Raw genomic sequence first — 18,657 nt, 5'->3', positions numbered from 1 at the left:
GTTGTCATATTACTCAGTCAATATCAAGCCCAGCTGTTCCACCAAAGACCCCCAACAGTCTCATTACCCTGGAGTATACAGCTCAGTCATTTACCTGCTCCACTGAACCAAAGCAGCAGTGTGGATAATTAAGGTTGAAGACTCAGGAAGACCTGTGGGCTCCAGGGCTAGAACACATGGAAGTCACCACTAAAGGTCTGGGCAGGATGGTGGTGAGCAGTGTGCTCTTGAGAAAAAGAACAGGAAACTAAGTCGGGGATGCTAAAGTGAGGGTTCCAGTCTGGAGTAAGGAAAACCAGGCAGCCTGCCAAACCTTGGCCAGGATGAGCTGATCTAGAAGACTCCTGCAGACAATTGAGCCTTGCAAATGAATGCGATACAACTTCATCTGCAAAAGTGGATGGAACAAACATTCTTCCCTGGAGAACAGCAGGTAAAGGGCAGGGGCTTTAGGAAAACCGTAAGTTCCAAGTTTTGTTTTAGGATTTCTTTTTGGTTAGTTTCCCACAAAGTGCCTTTATGTGCTTGGGCTGTCAGTGGAACTCTCTGGGCTGTTCCAATCTGAGGATTTTGGTCCATACAGAGACAAGGAAGACAAAAGGCTCAAGGCAGGGAGGGACAGCTCAACAGTCACCGGGGACACCCCAGAGACTAGGCAGAAAGGCTGCCTCTCATTCTCCACAGCTGTCCTAGGGCAACAGAGAGGAAGGGCACAGGTAGGGCACATCTACTGACAGAATACGTAAACTCTGAGAGCCATCTGGGCCTAGAGAAGGCCAGCGGAGGACAGACTGGAGGATACAGGCAGAAATCTACTGGGTCTGCCCCAATTCTTCTTCTGCTTCCAGAGGGAAGGGTGCCTCAGGCTAAGATATTTTATCCACCTGACAGCTGCTGTCACTCAGCCAAGAGAAAAGTACAAGAGCAGTCACTGGTAGACCTCAAAGTGCTGGCAAGCACCCAGAGAATGGCCTCCTGAAACTGACACACCCAACTCCCAAAAGAAAAAATATGATCACAAAATTACAAGTAATATGCAAAGCCTACATATAAGTTCAGATTTCTGTTAGAATGGGATCTGGTTTAGGACTGAACTTACAACCCTAGGTAAGTAGGGAAAAAAATCAAACATAATACAGGCAACAAAGAACACTTAGAGTTTACTGCCTCTGGTAAGTCCAAGGCAGTGCAGAGGATGGGGCAAGACTCATCTTACAAAGCAAGCTTTGTTAGGAGAGGCACATTCCATCCCACCCCTGCAGCCCTCAGCCAGCCTTCTACTGAGGGCACACAGAACAACTGACCCTCCAACTGATGAGACCGCTGTGATCTGTCACATAGTAGCCATAGACATGGTAGCTGCCGACTTACACGCCTACTCCTCTGTCAGGGCACTCATGCTTGGCACCCAGAGCTCTTCCCTGAAGTGCCTGTGCCATGACCACCTCCCTCATTACCTGTCAAACATAAGGTCCAAGCCACAATTTCCCTCCCCCATCCCAAAGCAAAGGAAGGTCCAAAACATGGTCCATTTAGTCTGTTGGATTCCTTACCTGGGCAATCTTGCCATTACCAGCTCTGAGAAAGGTGTGCTGGGGCCAGCATTACTACAACTCCCCATCCAGAAGACTGCCTGGTGCTCAAGACCAGGCTGCTATCTGTGTCCAGCATAGTGTCCACCAAGTCACTTAATTTTTTTCTGTTCCGTGTAAATTGTTCAGACCTTTTATAGAGTCTACCATTCAGCTAGTGCAGCAAGGCTCTAAAAGTAAAGCCAGCAGGCATCTGGGCTCAGGTGAGACACAGGCACTTTCTTAGTAGATGGCTTCCTTTGCTGCTCCAGCTGCCCAGTGTACTTTCATCTCTTCACACACAGGCTACTTCCCCCTAGGGCACTCACATGAAGCTCACGTGTACATCAGATGTATGTTCTTGTAAGTATCAAATAAGCATGTGTACTGTATATGTGGATATGGAAATCTGCACATACACAAACACTAAAGGAAAACTTTCAAATGTCTGTTCTCTGAAGGAAAGCAGTCACTCACCATTCTTTCCAATTCCTCGAAGTTTAGGGCCAAATAACTTCCCTCCCCAAAGAGAAAGGATACAAAAATAGGCTGTAAAACTTGCCAAGTAGTCAAAAAACCCCAATCTGAGACAAATGTGCAGTCATCCCTATGGGGACAGGAAAGGCAAGAGAAACGTCTTATAATGGTTCCAGGGCTCTGGGTTACAAAGAAAGGCCTCTTTCCTAGAAGGCTGAAGGCCGCCATGCTCATCCTCAGATTGTTCCCACCCCTGTGAGGGGAGCAAAGATGACACCTACAAGTTGGCCACTACTTGGTCAAAATGCTTGCCCCGCCTGTGGGTCTCCTGTAGGGTCACGATGACACATACTGTTTGTCATCGTTGTCCCTCCCCTCCCCTGCTTTATCCACTGCTCTCAGCCTTGGAGACACTGAGGCTTTAATATTTAGTACAGCTCCATAAGCAAGTTGTCCATTGTTTCAAAGGCACCTTTTCTTGTGATTTTAATTCAAAGGACACAAGGCTTAGGCAAAAGCAAATAGAGAGTTCTTGTTTCCCAGGTTGGGAATATAAAATTCAAACTTTAAAAACATCTCACAGGAATCTATCCAGTGATGTCCAGCACCTCTGGATCATGAAACCAGTAGTTGGTCAGGCCCCTGGTGTGTGGCAAGGGCCTTCTGCCAGGGACTCCTACCTGCAGGTCTTTGTGTTCAAGACCAGTGCAGGTCAGTAAAAATCCTTCCAAGCTCTTCAGCCTCACTCTTTCTATCAGCCTCGGTGTACTTTCCTCTGACCCACAGGAGCATTGAGAGCACCATGGTGGCCAAAGCCACAGCAACTGGCTCTACCTTGCCGACCTTCCTTTTGCTCTAAGGAGTCTGAATTGAAGGACTGAAGGGAGCATATAGGTCAGTACACTGGGCTTTCAACAATGGTTTCTTTAGCTGATCTGATAATGGAGAAGTTGGTCCATGATTCAAGCTCCATGAAAAATCAGAATTACAGTTAACTAAAGAAAGTGGGAAGCATCCAGTGGTGATCTCATAGCTGGGCTGTGTTCAGAACTTAGGATAACTGGGCTCTATCAGTCAGAACAAAGGCAAGCCTGGCACAAAATGTGGCTTGCTTCCATTCGGTGATGCAGAGGGCTCTTCAACAGTTCTGTGCCCTTGAGAAGGCAAGTGGGGCTGGGCCTGAAGCAGTTCTGAGCAAACCTGTGACTCCTGTTGCTGCAGAGGATGAGGGCCCTTGTGGTCTCAGCTTCCCAGAGAACAGACATGGCATTGTCAGAGCTGTACTGTTTTGCTAACCCAAGCTCCTATGTATTGAGAATGTCTGTAGTTGGATGCTTTATTAAATGTATATGGGCAGCTGTATATGCTAAAAACTTGATTCTGGGTCTATGTCTATGCAATCTGAACTGCTTGTCCCTGGGAGGCAAAGGAGAGGTCTTGCATAGTGGGAGGATGGGCTGATGAGAACCCCTTGCTACTTGCTTAGAAGTATCAGCCAGAGGGTGGTTAGGGTGGTGGCAGGTTCTGGGCTCAGTGAGGCCTCCAGAGGCTCTCTTGGGTGCCTGGCAAAGCTGGCCATCAAGATGATGCATGGCAGGTTTGGCCATTCCACATGGTAGACAGCATCCCAGACTGGCCGGTCCTTCACAGTAATCAGATCAAATTCAGTCTGTTTCTGAGGAGAAAACACATACCTGTCATTCTATGGCAGCTACAACTTGTACAGTTCCCAGGGATGCCCAGTTCTCACTATCCTGGGTGGTATCAGTGGTGTTGGGGATTCCTTAATTCCGTAAGTAATGCCATTCCACTGTCCCCTCCCGTCTGAGAGAAGGTGAAAGAGCAGAGTGTGGGTTAACGACAGGATGCTGGCTGAATCTGACAAAGCCTTCAGACTTCTTGGCTTCCTGGCTCTCACCTAGCCCATCATCACTGCAACCACTGAGCCCTGATGCCTGCTATCCCTGTATTCTAACAGCTAGTTCTGCCTCCTGGCCCATAAGAGCCCTGTGCTGGCATCTTGGCAGTTGCTGTGCCCCCTCCTCATGTCTTCATTTATAAAGGTCAGGGCAGCTGATGGGAGGTGTCTCATCTCATAGGTACAGATCACTGAGGCTGACGGGAGTATAAGGAGCCAGGGTGCTTGTGGAGGCAATGCTACCACAAGAGTATGGCTACCCTGCCACCTCTGCTCTGTTCTGCCATGCTTGTTATTTCCACCCACTCATCCCCTCTCCAGCTTTAAAAAAAAAAATCTTGGTACAATACACCTAACACTAAATTTCTCATTACAGCCATACTAAGCATGACTCAGTATTATGCACATTTCTGTTATGAACCATCACCGTTTCCAGAAAGTTTTGAGCACCATAAATAAAAGTTGTATCCATTATATAATAACTACCAATTCTTCTCTCAGAAGTAGCCTACATTCTACCTTCAATTTTCATAAATTTGGCTATTCTAAAGACTGCATATTATACAGTATTTGTCTTTTGTGACTAGTTTATTTCACTTGGCATGTTTTCAAGTTCCATCCATGTTGTGCAACGTATCAGCATTTTATTCCTTTTTTATAGTTGAATAATATTCCATTGTATGTTTATAGCACATTTGTTTATCCATTCATGTGGCAATGGGCACAGGTTGTTTCCTTCTTTTGGAACTTGTGAATATTACTGTTTTGAACATTCCTGCACAGTGTCAGCTGGCCCTCTTTTCTGGGTTGGATGAGAAGCCTCTATTCAGCCTCTTGAGACTTGCTGAAGAGTTTTCCAAGGTTTAATCACTTTCCATTCAAAGCAATATACTATAAGCCAACTGCCCCACATCCTCACCAATGCCTGTGATTTTCTGTTGTGTACATGTTAGCAATAGCAGATTTAAGTGTGAGCTGGAATCTCATTCTAGATTTTCATATGCATTTCCTTAAAAACTAAATATCTTAGTCAGCTTTTTAAACATTTTTGTCTTTTAAAAATTACTTTTATGTCTCTGGGTGTTTTGCCCGCATCTATGTCTGTGTACCACATGTGGTTCTTGGTCCCCATGGAGACCAGAAGAAAGCACTGGATCTCCTGAGACTGGATTCAAAGTGGTTGTGAGGTGCTATGTGGGTGCTGGGATCTGGACCCAGGTCCTCTTATGAGTAGCCAGTGCTCTTAACCACCGAGGCTTCTCTCTAGCATAAGATGCTGCCCATCTTTCCAGGAGCTTGTAGCTCTCTCCTTGAGAGAAATATCTATTTAAATAAATTCACCCATTTTAGTGGCTTGTTATTGAATTGTGCTTCTATGTATTCTGAACATTAATCCTTTATTAGATGCATGATCTTCAGGTGTTTTCACTCATCTGTCAGTTGCCTTTTCACTCTCCAGCTCAGTGGTTCTCAACCTTGCTAATGCTGTGACCCTTTAATACAGCTCATGTTGTGGTGATCCCCAACCATAAAATTCTCTTGTTGCTACTCCATATTTATAATTTTGTTAGTTATAAATTGTAATGTAAATATATGATATGCAGGATATCTGGTATGTGACTCCCAAAGAGTTCACAACCCACAGGTTGAGAAATGCTGCTCTAGAGGCTACCATTTAATATCCAAAAGCTTTTATTTTATTATTGTTTTATTTTATTTTATTTCTTCTTGAGACAGGCCTCATTGTGTAGACCAGAGCGGCTTCAAACTTTCAGTTCTCCTCCTTCAGCTTCCGTAGTGGGGAGATTACAGGAATGTGCCACCATACCTTTAAAAAGATTTGAAAATCTTTTTAAAACTCTGTTTTGCTGTTTTAAGATAGGGTCTTGCTATGTATCCCAGGCTGGCCTGGAACTCACAACCCTCTCTCTGTTTCCTAAATGTTGATTTAGAGGTGTGCACCACCATGCCTAGCTCAAAGTCTTTAAATATTGATGTAGCCCAATTTATTTATGTTGACAATGCTTTTGATATCATAATTAAGAAATCTCTGGCTGCTGGGCAGTGGTGGCACACACCTTTAATCCCAGCACCCAGGAAGCTGAGTGCAAGCAGATCTCTGTGAGTTCGAGGCCAATCTGGTCTACAAAGCAAGTTCCAGGACAGTCAGGGCTGTTACACAGAGAAACTCTGTTGAGAGGGGGGTAAGGGGGAAAAGGGAGGAGGGAAGGAGGGTGAAAGGGAGGGGAGGGGAGGGAGGGAGGGAGGGAGAGAGAAAGAGAGAGAGAAGAAACCTCTGCCTAATCCCTAATCCAAGGTCTGGAAGGTTTTCACCTGTATTTTTTTCTAAGTGTTTTATCACTTTTGCTTGGTAGATCCATTTGTATCTAGTATTTCTAATTATTTGTAATATTTTCCTTTTTCCTAGGCTGGCCCTGGAACGAACTATGTAGCCAAGGCTAGCCTCCAATTTGCAGTAGTCCTCCTGCCTCCATCTCCCGAGTGCTAGGGTTACAGGCATGAGCTACCACACCTGGTTAAGTTTAGATTTTTAAAAAGTCTTCCATTTCCCTGTTGATCTTCTGTTTGATTTCTGCTCCTTTTGTTTAGTGTTGAAGAATTTCTCACAGTATTGTGAGGTCTGGTCTTAAACAAGGGATCCTCCTGCCTTAGGCCTCCATAGGCACATGCTGTCTCGTCTGGCTTTTTTGCGGGCTTTCTGTCCATTACAGAAAATAGAATATTAAAGTCTCCAAATATTTCTGCTCATTTCCCCTTTAATTCTGCCCATTTTTACTTTATATACTTTTGGACACAAGTGTGTATATTAATAACTGCTAAATTTGTAGTAGACCTTTACTAAAATATAATATCCTTGTCTGTCATAAATGTTTCATTCAAAATATTTGGCCTCACCATAATACAGCCACATTGGGTCTCCATGTACTTACTTGTTGTATGATAGATTTGAGGCAGGAAAGCATAGGAAACAGTTTAGTTTGGGACCCCATTTGCTTTTGATTATGTACACAAATGCATACCCCTCTTGTAGCAATGCACTTTGCAGCCTAGTTCCTTCATCTGCATGTGCTGTACACATATACCCTTCTCTAAACAGCACCTTACAGCCTCAGAAATCTCAATAACCCACCTATATCAGGCTACATGTACTCCCATTTGAACCATGGTATCCCTGCCCCTAGTAACACTCAAATGTTGACAGTTTCTATCCAAGTCTATTCTCAACTTATCTGGGTATGAGAGTAGAAGGGCCAGTCTGGCTTGAGTTGGTTTTGAGTACATGTGAATTAAGATAAAACACTGTCCTCTAGTAATATCTTATGGTAACCCCCTACTTACCATCTCATGCCTTTGCATAATTGGGTGGGCATATGACTAAAACAAATGCATTATGGGAAGGAAGGGACATGCAGAATAATGATTATATAGCCTAATATACCAATCAAAACAGAGAACCACCCAAGTGTACCTGTTAGTAACCAGCTCCTCCTTCTCTTGAACCCCATAAAGGAAGCCTGGGACAATAATCAGGGCTCTTGACCGTTTTCACTGGGGTGGCTGGCTGTCAATCATGACAGTGTCTCCCTGAAGACCCTCCTGCACTATCGCTTTGTTTCACATGAAGTTATCTTGCTGCTTCTGCACATCTGTGTGATCCTTGATTTTCAGTTCTTTGGATAAAAGACCAAGAGCCTGGAAACACCTTGACAAGAACCCCAACCACTGATAATTCTCCATCCTTTACCTTCCACTTCTTTTGTGTTGCTGTATTTTAAGTGAATCTCTTATAGATAGTATATAGATGATTCCTGCTTGGTTTGATCCAATCTACCAATCTTTGTCTTTAGAACAACTTAATCCATTGATATTGTACATGATTATTGATAAAGAAAGATTACTCCTGATATTTGGCTACTTGTTTGTATCTTTCTTAATTTTTATTTTTCAACCCTCCCTTACTGCTTTTTGGATAGTTACTTGTTTTTCTCAGTGTGCTCAGTTTGACTCCCCTGTTTATATTTTTGTTATTTTCTTGCTTAACTTGGGGATCATAATTAACACTTTAGACTTGAAGCAATCTAACCTGATACCACTCAGTTTCCATGATATTTAGACCCCTAACCCTGAGTATCTCCTCCCTTGCTGTTTACTGCATTATTATTAGTGACTCAGGCTTCATTTTCCTGTTATTAACACAGATTTATACTTCACATGAAGTTTGCATTTTAAATTATATAGGGAAAGTAGAAAAATGCAAACTAAATAAAAGTATAATAGTACTAGCATTACATTTACCTATAAAACTATTTTTATTATGGTTGTTTTTTTCTTGTGGCTTCAAATTACTATTCCGTGTCATTTCACTTCAGCCTGAAGGACTCTTGGTAGCATCTCCAGTAGGACAATCTTATCAGTAATGAATTTACCCTTTGTTCATCTCGAAAGGATTCAACTGATTTCCTCTCTTAGGACTTCAGATGTATCCCTCCTCAACCTTTAACCTTATTGAGGATCCCTTATGTGATGAGTTATTTTTCACTGAATTTACCCTGTTTTGAGTTCACTAAATTCCTTGGATGTGTATGATCTTGTCTTTCATCTTATTTTAGTTTTCTGCCGTTACTTTTTTTTTTTTTGGTTTTTTGAGACAGGGTTTCTCTGTGTAGCTTTGCGCCTTTCCTGGATCTTGCTCTGTAGACCAGGCTGGCTTCAAACTCACAAAGATCCCCTGCCTCTGCCTCCCAAGTGCTGGGATTAAAGGCGTGCCGCCATTACTTCTTTGGCTAACCTTTCTGCCTCTTCTCTCCTCTCGAAGTCCCACAACACACAGGCTCATGCTTATCTATGTCACACAGGCCCCTTTAGTCTCTACTGTCCTTTTGTGTTCTGTGCTTCTGGGTAATTGCATCATCTCTTCAAATCCTCTGGTCCCTTCTTGCTCAAATTTGTTGCTTAGCCTCTTTGGTAAACATCATCTCAGTGACTATATTGTTTTGCTTTGGAGTGTGATTTGTTTTTATCGTTTGTACTTCTTTATCTACCAATGTCATTGTGTCCATCCATTTCCTCTCTGCTTTTCCCCACGGTCTCCTGTATTTCACTGGACAGAGAGTAGTTGAGCGGACATCTTTAACCACTGCCTAGACTTCCTCAAGGGCAGTTATCTGTCAAACTCTTTTCTTGTTAAAGGACATACTTTCCCATTTCTTTTTATGTTTTGTAATTTTCTATTGCAAACTGGACCTTCTAAGTATAGTGTGTGGTAACTCAAAATTTAATTCTCTCAGCCTCCAGAATTGGTGATTTTTGCTCACTGAGGGCTGGAGCCATCTGAGATTTTTCAGACTTCCAGTCAAGTGGGTATTCCTCCTGTTGTAGAGCCATTGAAATTTCTGCTGTTGTCTTTGTGGGAGCCTAAGATTCTTCAAATGTCCGACTTACTACAAGGGAAAAGACTCTTTTTAAATAATGACTGGCCTCTATAATGGCAAAAATGCAAAACAAGCTCTATGTTCTGGAGGACAAAAGTCATTACTGCTCACTGGTAAAAAACAAGAATCATCAGCAACCTGGGCCACAGTTCCCATGACTGTCTGCTGTAGGGGTGTGGAAAGAGGACTCCTGCACAGGAAACAGAAATTTACCAAACTAGACAAGCCTCTCCACACTCAGCCCTGGATATTATGAATGTTCAGCAAAACTAAAGAGTTCCAAAGCAAGTTTTAAAGTTCCTTTGCTAGGGTTTGTTGTTGCTTTTGTTTGTTGTTTTGGTGAAGGGCTGGGCTCTGTGTCCTGCTCTACCATCTTTATAACACCCCTCTCTTACCATCATCTCTTGGATATGCCATCCCAACCTACTGGTCATTACACAAGCACAGAAGTGGGAACAGTGTATGGACACTTAGACCATTGTACTCAAAACCTTCCAGGTAAAGGGGAGAAACAATCTGTTCTGCACTGGAAAAGGGTCAGCCCAAACGTTAAAAAGCTGTTTCCTACACTTTTGTCACTCCAGGATGTCACAAGTCACCCCAAGAAGCACTGTGAGGACTGAGGAAATGGCTCAGTTGGTAAAGGACCTACCACACCAGCATGAGGACTTTAGTTCAGATCCCCAGAAACCATGTTAAAAGACAGGCATTGTGTAATACTCCTACAACCTCAGCTCTGAGACAGTTATAAGGAAAATATCATGCATGTTTGGATGATGCTACTCCCAAAAGCCTATTAAACAAAACCCCCAGTGCCAAATGTGAGATACCAAACTTCTGAATTGTTGGTCATGGAGCCAGGGGTACCCTTAAATAATACAAGCCATTGCCATTTCTCTTGGTTGCCCATCAGAACTAATTTATAAGACCCTACTACTGAAGACACCATATACCTTGGTTGCAAGGATAGAGGTCAAATTGGAACTGAGCTGGAAGCTTCCTCCATTCTGGCTAGCTTCCATAGTGCTGGAAGATTATATGTATATATTTATGTATGCTGTTGAGGAAGAAAAGGCACCAACAGTCTTAAATAGCTAGGAACCTCTACAAACTACAATACCAATCTGTAAGGCAGGATGTGTCCACTAGTGCAATAGTGGCACAGCTGTTAGACAGATGAACAACCGCTTTCTGCTTGGATTTCTGGCCCACTCCAGAAAAGGGAACTTGTGTCTGGTAAACACTCATTGCTAAGGGAGTCTCATGTCATAGGGGAAAACTTATTAGCATTGTTTAGCTAAACTATCATGGCACTGAGCTGCCTGATAAAATGGCTTCTCAAGGTGCTAAGAAAAAGTGATGGTTGAGCGCTGAGCCCTAAATAGGATGTTTATACTACCCACTCAGGCTCAGGGATCATCACAGAAGAGAGGATAGAGAGAACAGAAGAGCCCTGGCACAGGGAAAGAGGCTGTGAAATGCTGTCTTCTGGGCTTGGCATAGTCAATGCAGTAATAACTTCACAGCAGCTACCTTCAATTCCTAGGAGGCTGGAGAGATGGCTCAGGAGTTAAAAACACATGATGCTTTTGCAGAGGATCTAGGTTCAGTTCCCAGTACCCACACAACTATCTGTAACTCTAGTTCCAGAGGATCCAATGTCCTCGTCTGTCATCCAAGAGCACCAGGCATGCATATGATACACAGACATACATGCAGGCAAAACACCCAGACACAATAAAATTATTTTTTAAGTGTGTGGGGGGTGGAGACTGGTTCTATCAACAATCATGGATTGGGGAGGGGCTCACAGGGCCATTGAAGTACTGGCTACTGATGGAATCTAGAGGAGTATCTACTGCCTTCAGTGTGTGCCCACTGAAGAGCCACTAGGCTCAAATGGACAGTTCCAAGCCCATGGTCACACAGATGATCCTGGTTAAACTTAGTGGATCACCAAAACAGAGGGGCATGAATTTGTGAAAGTGACTGGGAAATATAAAGGGTTGGGGTTACAGTAACCAATACACTTTATATACGTGTATAAAATTAAAGAACAAATGCAATAAAAGTTGCTTTTAAAAAAGTATAGAGGCATACTCTGGAGGATGAGGGTAGGGGTATGCAAAGAAAGGTAGATCCCTGAAACTCACTGGCCAGCCAGCCTAGTCAGTGAACTTCAGGTTTAGTGAACAACTTTTTCTCCAAAAAATAAAAGTAGAGAGCAATAAAGGAGAAACATCCGATGTGGACCTCTGGCTTCCACACTTAGATGCACACACACATATACAAACACAGAGAAAGAGCAGGAGGGAGAGTGGGCGAAGAAGAGGAGGAGGAAGAAGAGGAGGAGGAGGAGGAAGAAGAAGAAAAAAGCCGCCATGAGATGTTGGAGCCATTCTTCCAATAGAGACTATGTGGTCAGAACTGGAGAGATCAATGGCACTGTGCGCTCACGCTCCTAAGTGCTGAGCAGTGATTTGGGTTCACCAGGTGTTTGCTCCGTTTGCTTTGCAAAGCTGAATTCTACCTTAGCAGGCATGTGAAACAGTAAGTTTTCTGGGGTGACAACTCAGTAAAGCACTTGTCTCCAAAGCATGAAGGCCCCAGTTTGATCCCTAGAATTGATGAACAAAAGCTAGGTGTGACACACACACATACACACTTATAATTCCACTGCTGGGGAGGTGTAAACAGGTGGACCCCTGAAGTTTGATGGCCCACTAGCCTAATGGTCAAGCCTCAAGTCCCAGGAGAGAACTTGTCTGGAAAACAAGCTACAGGTCTCCTGAGAAAAGATATCTAGGGTTGACCTCTGGCCTTCCACAGGCATGCATGCATGAGCAAATACAAACACATACCTGTACGTGTACACATACACACACACACAGAGAGAGAGAGAGAGAGAGAGAGAGAGAGAGAGAGAGAGAGAGAGAGAGAGAGAGAGTGCTCGCTTTCTGCAAGTGCTCACTGGTGGCAACCCTCCCCACAACAACCATTACTTAGAAATCTCCTTTCCCTTAAATAAGTGAAGCAACAGGAGAGTCTCAAAAAAGATATTGAAATAAAGGAGAATATTCAGCGAAAGGGTAAGAATTTTGTGGCTTAAGTAGGAAATAAATAGGGCAGGGGAACCAGGTCAAAGCAAACAAAATGTCCAGGCATTGTATGCACACAGTAGACCACTGTCCAGGAAATGCACAGGATCTCAGGGGCAGCACTGGGCTGGGTTAGGGCCTCCCACAAAAGCAGCAATCTCCAGGGAGCACCTGCACAGCTGTCCAATCCCGCAGACACTTTCTGGTCACCTCTGCCCCTTCCTGACTCAGCTGGCCAGGCTACCGTTTTGGAGAACCAGTCCTTGAGCTTCTGCGACACTCTTCTCTCCAGGCTCCCTTGGCCTAGCTGCTCGGGGGTGGGACATCCCGTCAGGAGACAAATGCAAAGCGACAGTGAAGGAAGAGTCTGCAACTCAGGAACCCAAAACACATCAAACAAACAAACCTGAAGATGGGACGTGTCAATGGCTTCACAACTATGTCTTAAAAATCTAATGTTACTTCTGAATACTAACATACCACCACCCAGAGAACCCAAAGGGCAAAATTCAAACTTTGGATTTCATATTTCTTAAAACAGAAGGTGATTTTCCATTATGATAAACATTTCTTCCACATAAGGAAAAACAATTCAAACATAAGATAAGATTTTCATTAGGGGAAAAAAGTACCCTGTGAGGCTGGAGAGATGGATCATCGGTTAAGAGCACTTGCTGCTATTCCAAAAGACCCAGGGTTGAGTCCCAGAACCTACATGGCAAGTCAGAACTGCCTGTAACTCCAGTTCCAGGGGGTCTTATGCCCTCTTCTGACCTTTGTGGGCACCAGGCATACACATACAAATGAATCTCTTCTGCTTGTCAATTTGAGTTAAATTTCCTCTGAACTCCTAACCCTGTCTTCCACATAGTGCCTGGAATTTTTGTGACTCAGATGACACCTTAACACTAAGAAATGGCAAGGAAAGCATGAGTCCCTCTAAGTTTACTATGTTCTCTTCCCTGCATGGATTTAAACCAAAACCACCACCACAAATGAACACAGGAACCAACACCAAAGTCCGGTTCTCAGCCTTTTACTTCTATGACTTCTATTGCCACCTGTTCCCTGGGATTTACTCCTCAGCAATTAGTCTGCTTGTTGTTGTTGTTGTTGTTATTATTATTATTATTATTATTATTATTATTATTATTATAGGCAATAATACCTGCCACCCATACCCACTGTGCTGGCACCCTCCCTCAGATTCACAGAAAGGCCATGCATGGATCCCATGAGCCCCTTACCGAGCTGACGTCCAGACTGGGGACTTGAAGTGTCAAAGGGCTCTGAGCTGGCCTCAGGAGCACTTGGCTCCCATGATTCACTGTTCTCAGACATCTCTGAATAGGCATCACCCAGCACTCTGTGTACTACCACAGACTCTCCAGTTCCAGGGCCCTTGTCCTCACTGCTTGTATCTGCCACAGCCCGGGTCTCTTCACCCATTTTCTCAGCAAACCATTGCTTGACCTGCTGGGCACTCATTTGGGTCTTGTCACAGAGGGTCTGCAAATCTTCCTCACACAGCATCTTGTGTGTCATGTAATAATCTTGCAGCAGCTCTCGGTTGCCAGGGGCAATGACAAGCAGACCTGGTGGGAAGTTGCCTCTCTTGTAGTCTTCGTACCACTTGAGCTGGCCATTCTTCAGGGCATACCTGCTGTCTCCGAACCAGCGTACCACCTCTGGCCGGGGCAGCCCTGTTTGGGCCATGATGGAGTCGTAGTCCTGGTTGCTCGGCCACTGTGTCTGGACAAAGAGCTGCCTTAGCAAGTGACGCTGCTGCGCCGTCTTCTTGGAGCTCACTTTACCCGGTGGCTGTTCAACCAGCTTGTTCAAACCCTCTTCCTCGGGCTCGCAGACACCCAGCCCTGGAAGCTCACTCTTGCCGCTGGCTTCAGTGACCCGCAGGTTCTTGAGGTTGATTTTTATGGGGCTGACCTTCCGCTCTGCCAAGGTATGGCTAAGAAACATTTCAGGAGAGCCGTTCTCACCAGGAACCCTCAGCTCACTGGCCAACTCTTCATCTCCACCCTCATCCTCAGCACCCTCCTCCTCCTGAGGTACCTGCCCATCAGCCTTCCTGGGCTCCTCAGCATTCACCTTTTTCCGTCTCTCTGAGAACCAGCCATCAATTTCCCTTCGGGTCATTTTGGTTTCACTTCTCAGGCGATCCAGCTCCTCCTCAGGGGGAAGTGGGTTTTGGGCAAAGCTGCTCTCAAGGACTCGAAGCTGCTCTGGGGCTCTCTCTTTGTATTTGGTTGGTGTGAAGTCTGGGGTCTGGTGCCAAGATTGTCGTTTTGTGGCAGGGTGGCTTGCTAGTGAGGTTGCTGCTGGGATACAGGTCACCTCCGGAACTTTGGATGACAGAGGAAAGGGCACCTCTGGCACAGAGTCAATGAGAACAGAGCTATGCTCTCCAGGCATCATGGCCCTGGAGCCCTTCAGGTTCCTGCAGTGGTATCGCCGGTCACTGAACCACTTCCGCACCTCTCTGGTACTGAGGCCTGTCACTTTGGTCAGGTGCTCTACTTCACTCTGCCCAGGGAACTGGTTCCGACAGAAGCTTCCTTTCAGGGCTGACAGCTGTTCATGAGACTTCTTGTTTTTGTAGATGCTTGCATCAAGGAAGGCTTGGGAAGTTATGCTGGGGCATGCTGTGAGGAGTGACTGGGCTGCATTGACTACCTTCACAGCTGATGTTGTATTTGAACACACAGTGTTAATGGGCGCCACAGTTGGCTTGGGAACAGATGCAGTTGTCAGGGGGAGAGATGAGCTTGATGCTTGTAACCCGTTGGCCATCAATGGCTGAGTGACCAGGAGGCCCCCTGCTGTGCCCTCTGGCTGTCCCACAACATGGCCTGGGAGAGCAGCCTGGATGAGATGCTGCACATTGCCGGTACTGGCAACAAGGGGGGTGTTTAGAACAGTGATGGTAGGCTGAGGCACAGATTGGATGACTGTATTAAACATCTTTTTCCGGGCATCTTCAATCTCCTCAGGAGACCAGCTGATTCCCTGCTTCAGCCTCTGGGCTGTGAACCAGATCTTAAGCTGTTCTTCTGGATACTTGGTCACCACAGTCAAATAGCAGAGTTCAGCTTTGGTTGGGTAAGGGAATTTGTGGAAGGAGTTCTTCAGAAAGCTGTTGGAGTCCATAGCTGCATTGTATGTTGGGATGCTGCTCAGGGGGATCATGACTTTTGGAAGGGCCTTGGATGTGGGCAGAGGCTGGTGGGTATGGTGCTGGGCATGCACTGGGGGCTGCTGCTGGAGGGAGAGGAACTGTGCTATACCAGCTGGTAGTACTGGCACTGTTCCTATCAGGGGCCCATTGGCAGCATGAGGGGGCTTTGAGGTGCTGGCAGATGCCTGACTGACTGGAGCTGCCCCATTGGCGAAAGTGTGGTCCCCCTCTTTAACCTCTGCCTCCCCGGCCAATGGCTTTGGCAAAGCCTCACCTACAGGCTGATTGGGAGCATTTTCTTTAAGCATATGGATTTTCTTGGCTTCGCCTTTGCCTTTCATTATCTTCATGATTGGTGTCTTGGTAATGATGATCTCAGCCTGTCCATCAGTCCCTTCAGTGGCAGACTCACCTGCTAGGTCAGATGTGCTAGTACTCTCAGGGACATTTTGTTCTACCACTACATGATTGTCTGCCTTGGTCACAGTCCACAAAAAGCTGGCTTCCCCTGAGTGACTCTTGGCATTGTGGAGGGAAAGCCCCTCGGGGGTTTTTGCCAGGAAACTGCACCCTGTACATACAAAATTTGGGTCTTTATTAAAGTCTGTGTGCTCTGAGTTCATATGCCCTACAAACTGAGTCATGTCCTGGGACCTGAACTCACAGTCTTTACAGGAATACACATAGCCATCCAAAGCACTCCGGTGCCCGTTTGCCAGGGCAGAGCCCTCGGTGCTGCTGGAGTTTGGGGTTGTCTCGCTGCTGGCATCAGGTGCTTCTGAAGGAAGATCCTGCTGGGGACCTTCAGGCAAAGTTGACACAGGCTGAGCCTCTGTGCTGGCACCCTGCAGCACCACAGTCTTAACCGGGATCATGCATGGGGTGGTGGACTTCCTCTTGCTGGCCATGATGACAATCACTCTGGGTGGTCAGCAGGCAAGAGGGCCTTGCAGGACAAATTTCAGCTACTTCATGAGGGCCTGAGAAGGGCTTCTAGGGCTGGCTTTATCAGTCATTTGCAGAAAGCCACTTCTCCTTGTAAGCCTGAGGAGAAAGAGAAAACTGTGATGAAGATCTTGGATCTTGCAATCTTTGAATCTGTGTTCCTCAGATCACCAGTCACATACCCACTGCTGGTGTTCTGTCTTGTAGGTCTTTGCACAAGAAGCTCATGTGCTTCTTAGCTATGAGTTCTAAGACAGGAGCTCCTTGGTAGCTGTGCTAAGAATGAGCTGGGATGTTCTGTACCCTTTGATAAGCTTAAATTACACAGTTTCTCTTTGTTTCTTTTATCCCCCTTATCTTTGCATTCAGTAACTCAGCTTATAAAAAAGAGGGAGGAAAGGAAAGCCACCCTCTTTGGACCTAAAAATTACTTCTGACCACTTTGGACTGAGAACAAAAGACCCAGTGTAATTCCTGTTTAAACATTTGAGCCAACAAGTGTTTTCTTTTCATAGTCCTCCCACATATAAGAACATGAAAATGCCTCTGTCTCCTTCAAACCAAGCCCAGAGACCAAGTCCATTTTAGTCAGGCCTGGCCTTTCCTGTTGACCTACCACCTGTATTCCCAACCAAAGTTGTGGTCCCTCCATGTTCCTAGGACATGGTCACTTAGGTGAAGCCAAGGATCAGAAGGTTAGGACACGCACATACTCAGTTTGGGTGGAGCAACTCAAAGTGAGGCCTCATCTTGGATGTAACTACTCACAAGCATGTACTTCCTAGTTTTCATTTTTGTTTCTTTTGTATTTTTTCATTTTTATTTCTTATGTTCTCTGTTTGCTTGTTTGGTTTGGTTTTCCAAGACAGGAATTCTCTGTGTAGCCTTGGCTGTTCTGGAACTCACCAGGCTGGGCCTTTTTTTGTTCTTTAAAAAAAAAAAAAAAAAAAAAAAAACTACTATTAAATCTTTGATCTGCTTGAAATTAAACTGAGATTTACTTATATGTAAAATAACTGTAGTGGCTACTACATGAGACATCCTGAGAAGATGTTTTTGTCCTGTGACCCTGCCCTGTTTGTTAACAGTTTGCCATCAAGGCTGCCTCTTGAGGAGCCACACTCCTATCTCTGGTGTGCATTCTCTTGTTCCCAAGTGCTTTCTCTCTTCCTACCGACCCCTAGCTTATATCTCTATTACATTTTCTTTCTAAAACTCTGGCCTTTAAAAAATATATATCACTATCAACTTTCTTTTTAGCAAATGTTCAAGCTATAATGACTATGAGTACAATGATTCTAATATTGAAATAAAATTAGTATCAGTGTTTGGATTTGATAAAAAGGTAGAGAAAATTTAAACATCTTGATTCAAATTCTTAGTAAACAAAAAGAATAAACTATATTTTTGGCTTCTAAATCTAGCCTAATGATCATGGTGATAAAAGTAACAGCTATTAAAAAGGCTATGATAAGATAAACATACATCCAGATCTAACCACTTGTCACTATTTCCACTACCAACTTACCAACATCAAGAACAAATTTACTGAATTTAATTACAAAGATAATAATAGTATGTGAAGTTTAAGAAAATAAAACTACATAGTAATAATTCAATACTCTTCTGTGTCTAAATATGCCCATTTTCAATCATAACAAACATATATATATTCTTTTCCTCACACTATCGTACATATTCTCATTGTATGGCTTTCATAATTAAAATGTCTACTAACAGTCTAATAGTGTACTGCAGTTGACTTAACTCTAATGAATCCTGCTCAGTGTCACATGAATTTCAATTGCCCACTCTTAGGGGTCACAGTACAGGAACAACTGCCCATACAGGATATTTTTTCTTCCAAAAGTTATTTCCTGAGGATAAGTGCCCATAAATAGGTTTATTAGCCTAAAGTACATAATTTCTAAGTTCCTTTAAATATAATTAGCAAATGCTTCGAAGTGTCTGGTGATATATTGTGTACCCTAATAAATTTGCT

General features: G+C 44.4%; 1 protein-coding gene across 4 annotated transcripts in view; it reads right to left on the bottom strand.

Moving 5' to 3' along the window:
- Nucleotides 1–3,563: 3,563 nt before the first annotated feature.
- Nucleotides 3,564–18,657, bottom strand: part of Zhx3 (zinc fingers and homeoboxes 3) — a 104,285-nt gene continuing 89,191 nt past the window's right edge. For 3 of the 4 annotated variants that reach the window (XM_036183102.1, XM_036183104.1, XM_036183105.1), the window contains exons 3-4: nucleotides 13,765–16,754; nucleotides 5,598–5,794 (exon numbers count right to left, since the gene is read on the bottom strand). In XM_036183102.1, the coding sequence (XP_036038995.1) occupies nucleotides 5,730–5,794; nucleotides 13,765–16,618 (2,919 nt within the window). In that variant the 5' untranslated portion in view covers nucleotides 16,619–16,754 and the 3' untranslated portion in view covers nucleotides 5,598–5,729. Of the gene's footprint in view, nucleotides 3,724–5,597; nucleotides 5,795–13,764; nucleotides 16,755–18,657 lie in introns of those variants that run through there. The other variant, XM_036183106.1, reaches the window with a different exon arrangement.

Source organism: Onychomys torridus, chromosome 4 (assembly GCF_903995425.1).
Source record: "Onychomys torridus chromosome 4, mOncTor1.1, whole genome shotgun sequence".
NCBI classification, from domain to species: Eukaryota; Metazoa; Chordata; class Mammalia; order Rodentia; family Cricetidae; genus Onychomys; species Onychomys torridus.
The sequence above is the reverse complement of the archived record's forward strand: the minus strand, read 5'-3'. Positions and strand labels throughout refer to the sequence as shown.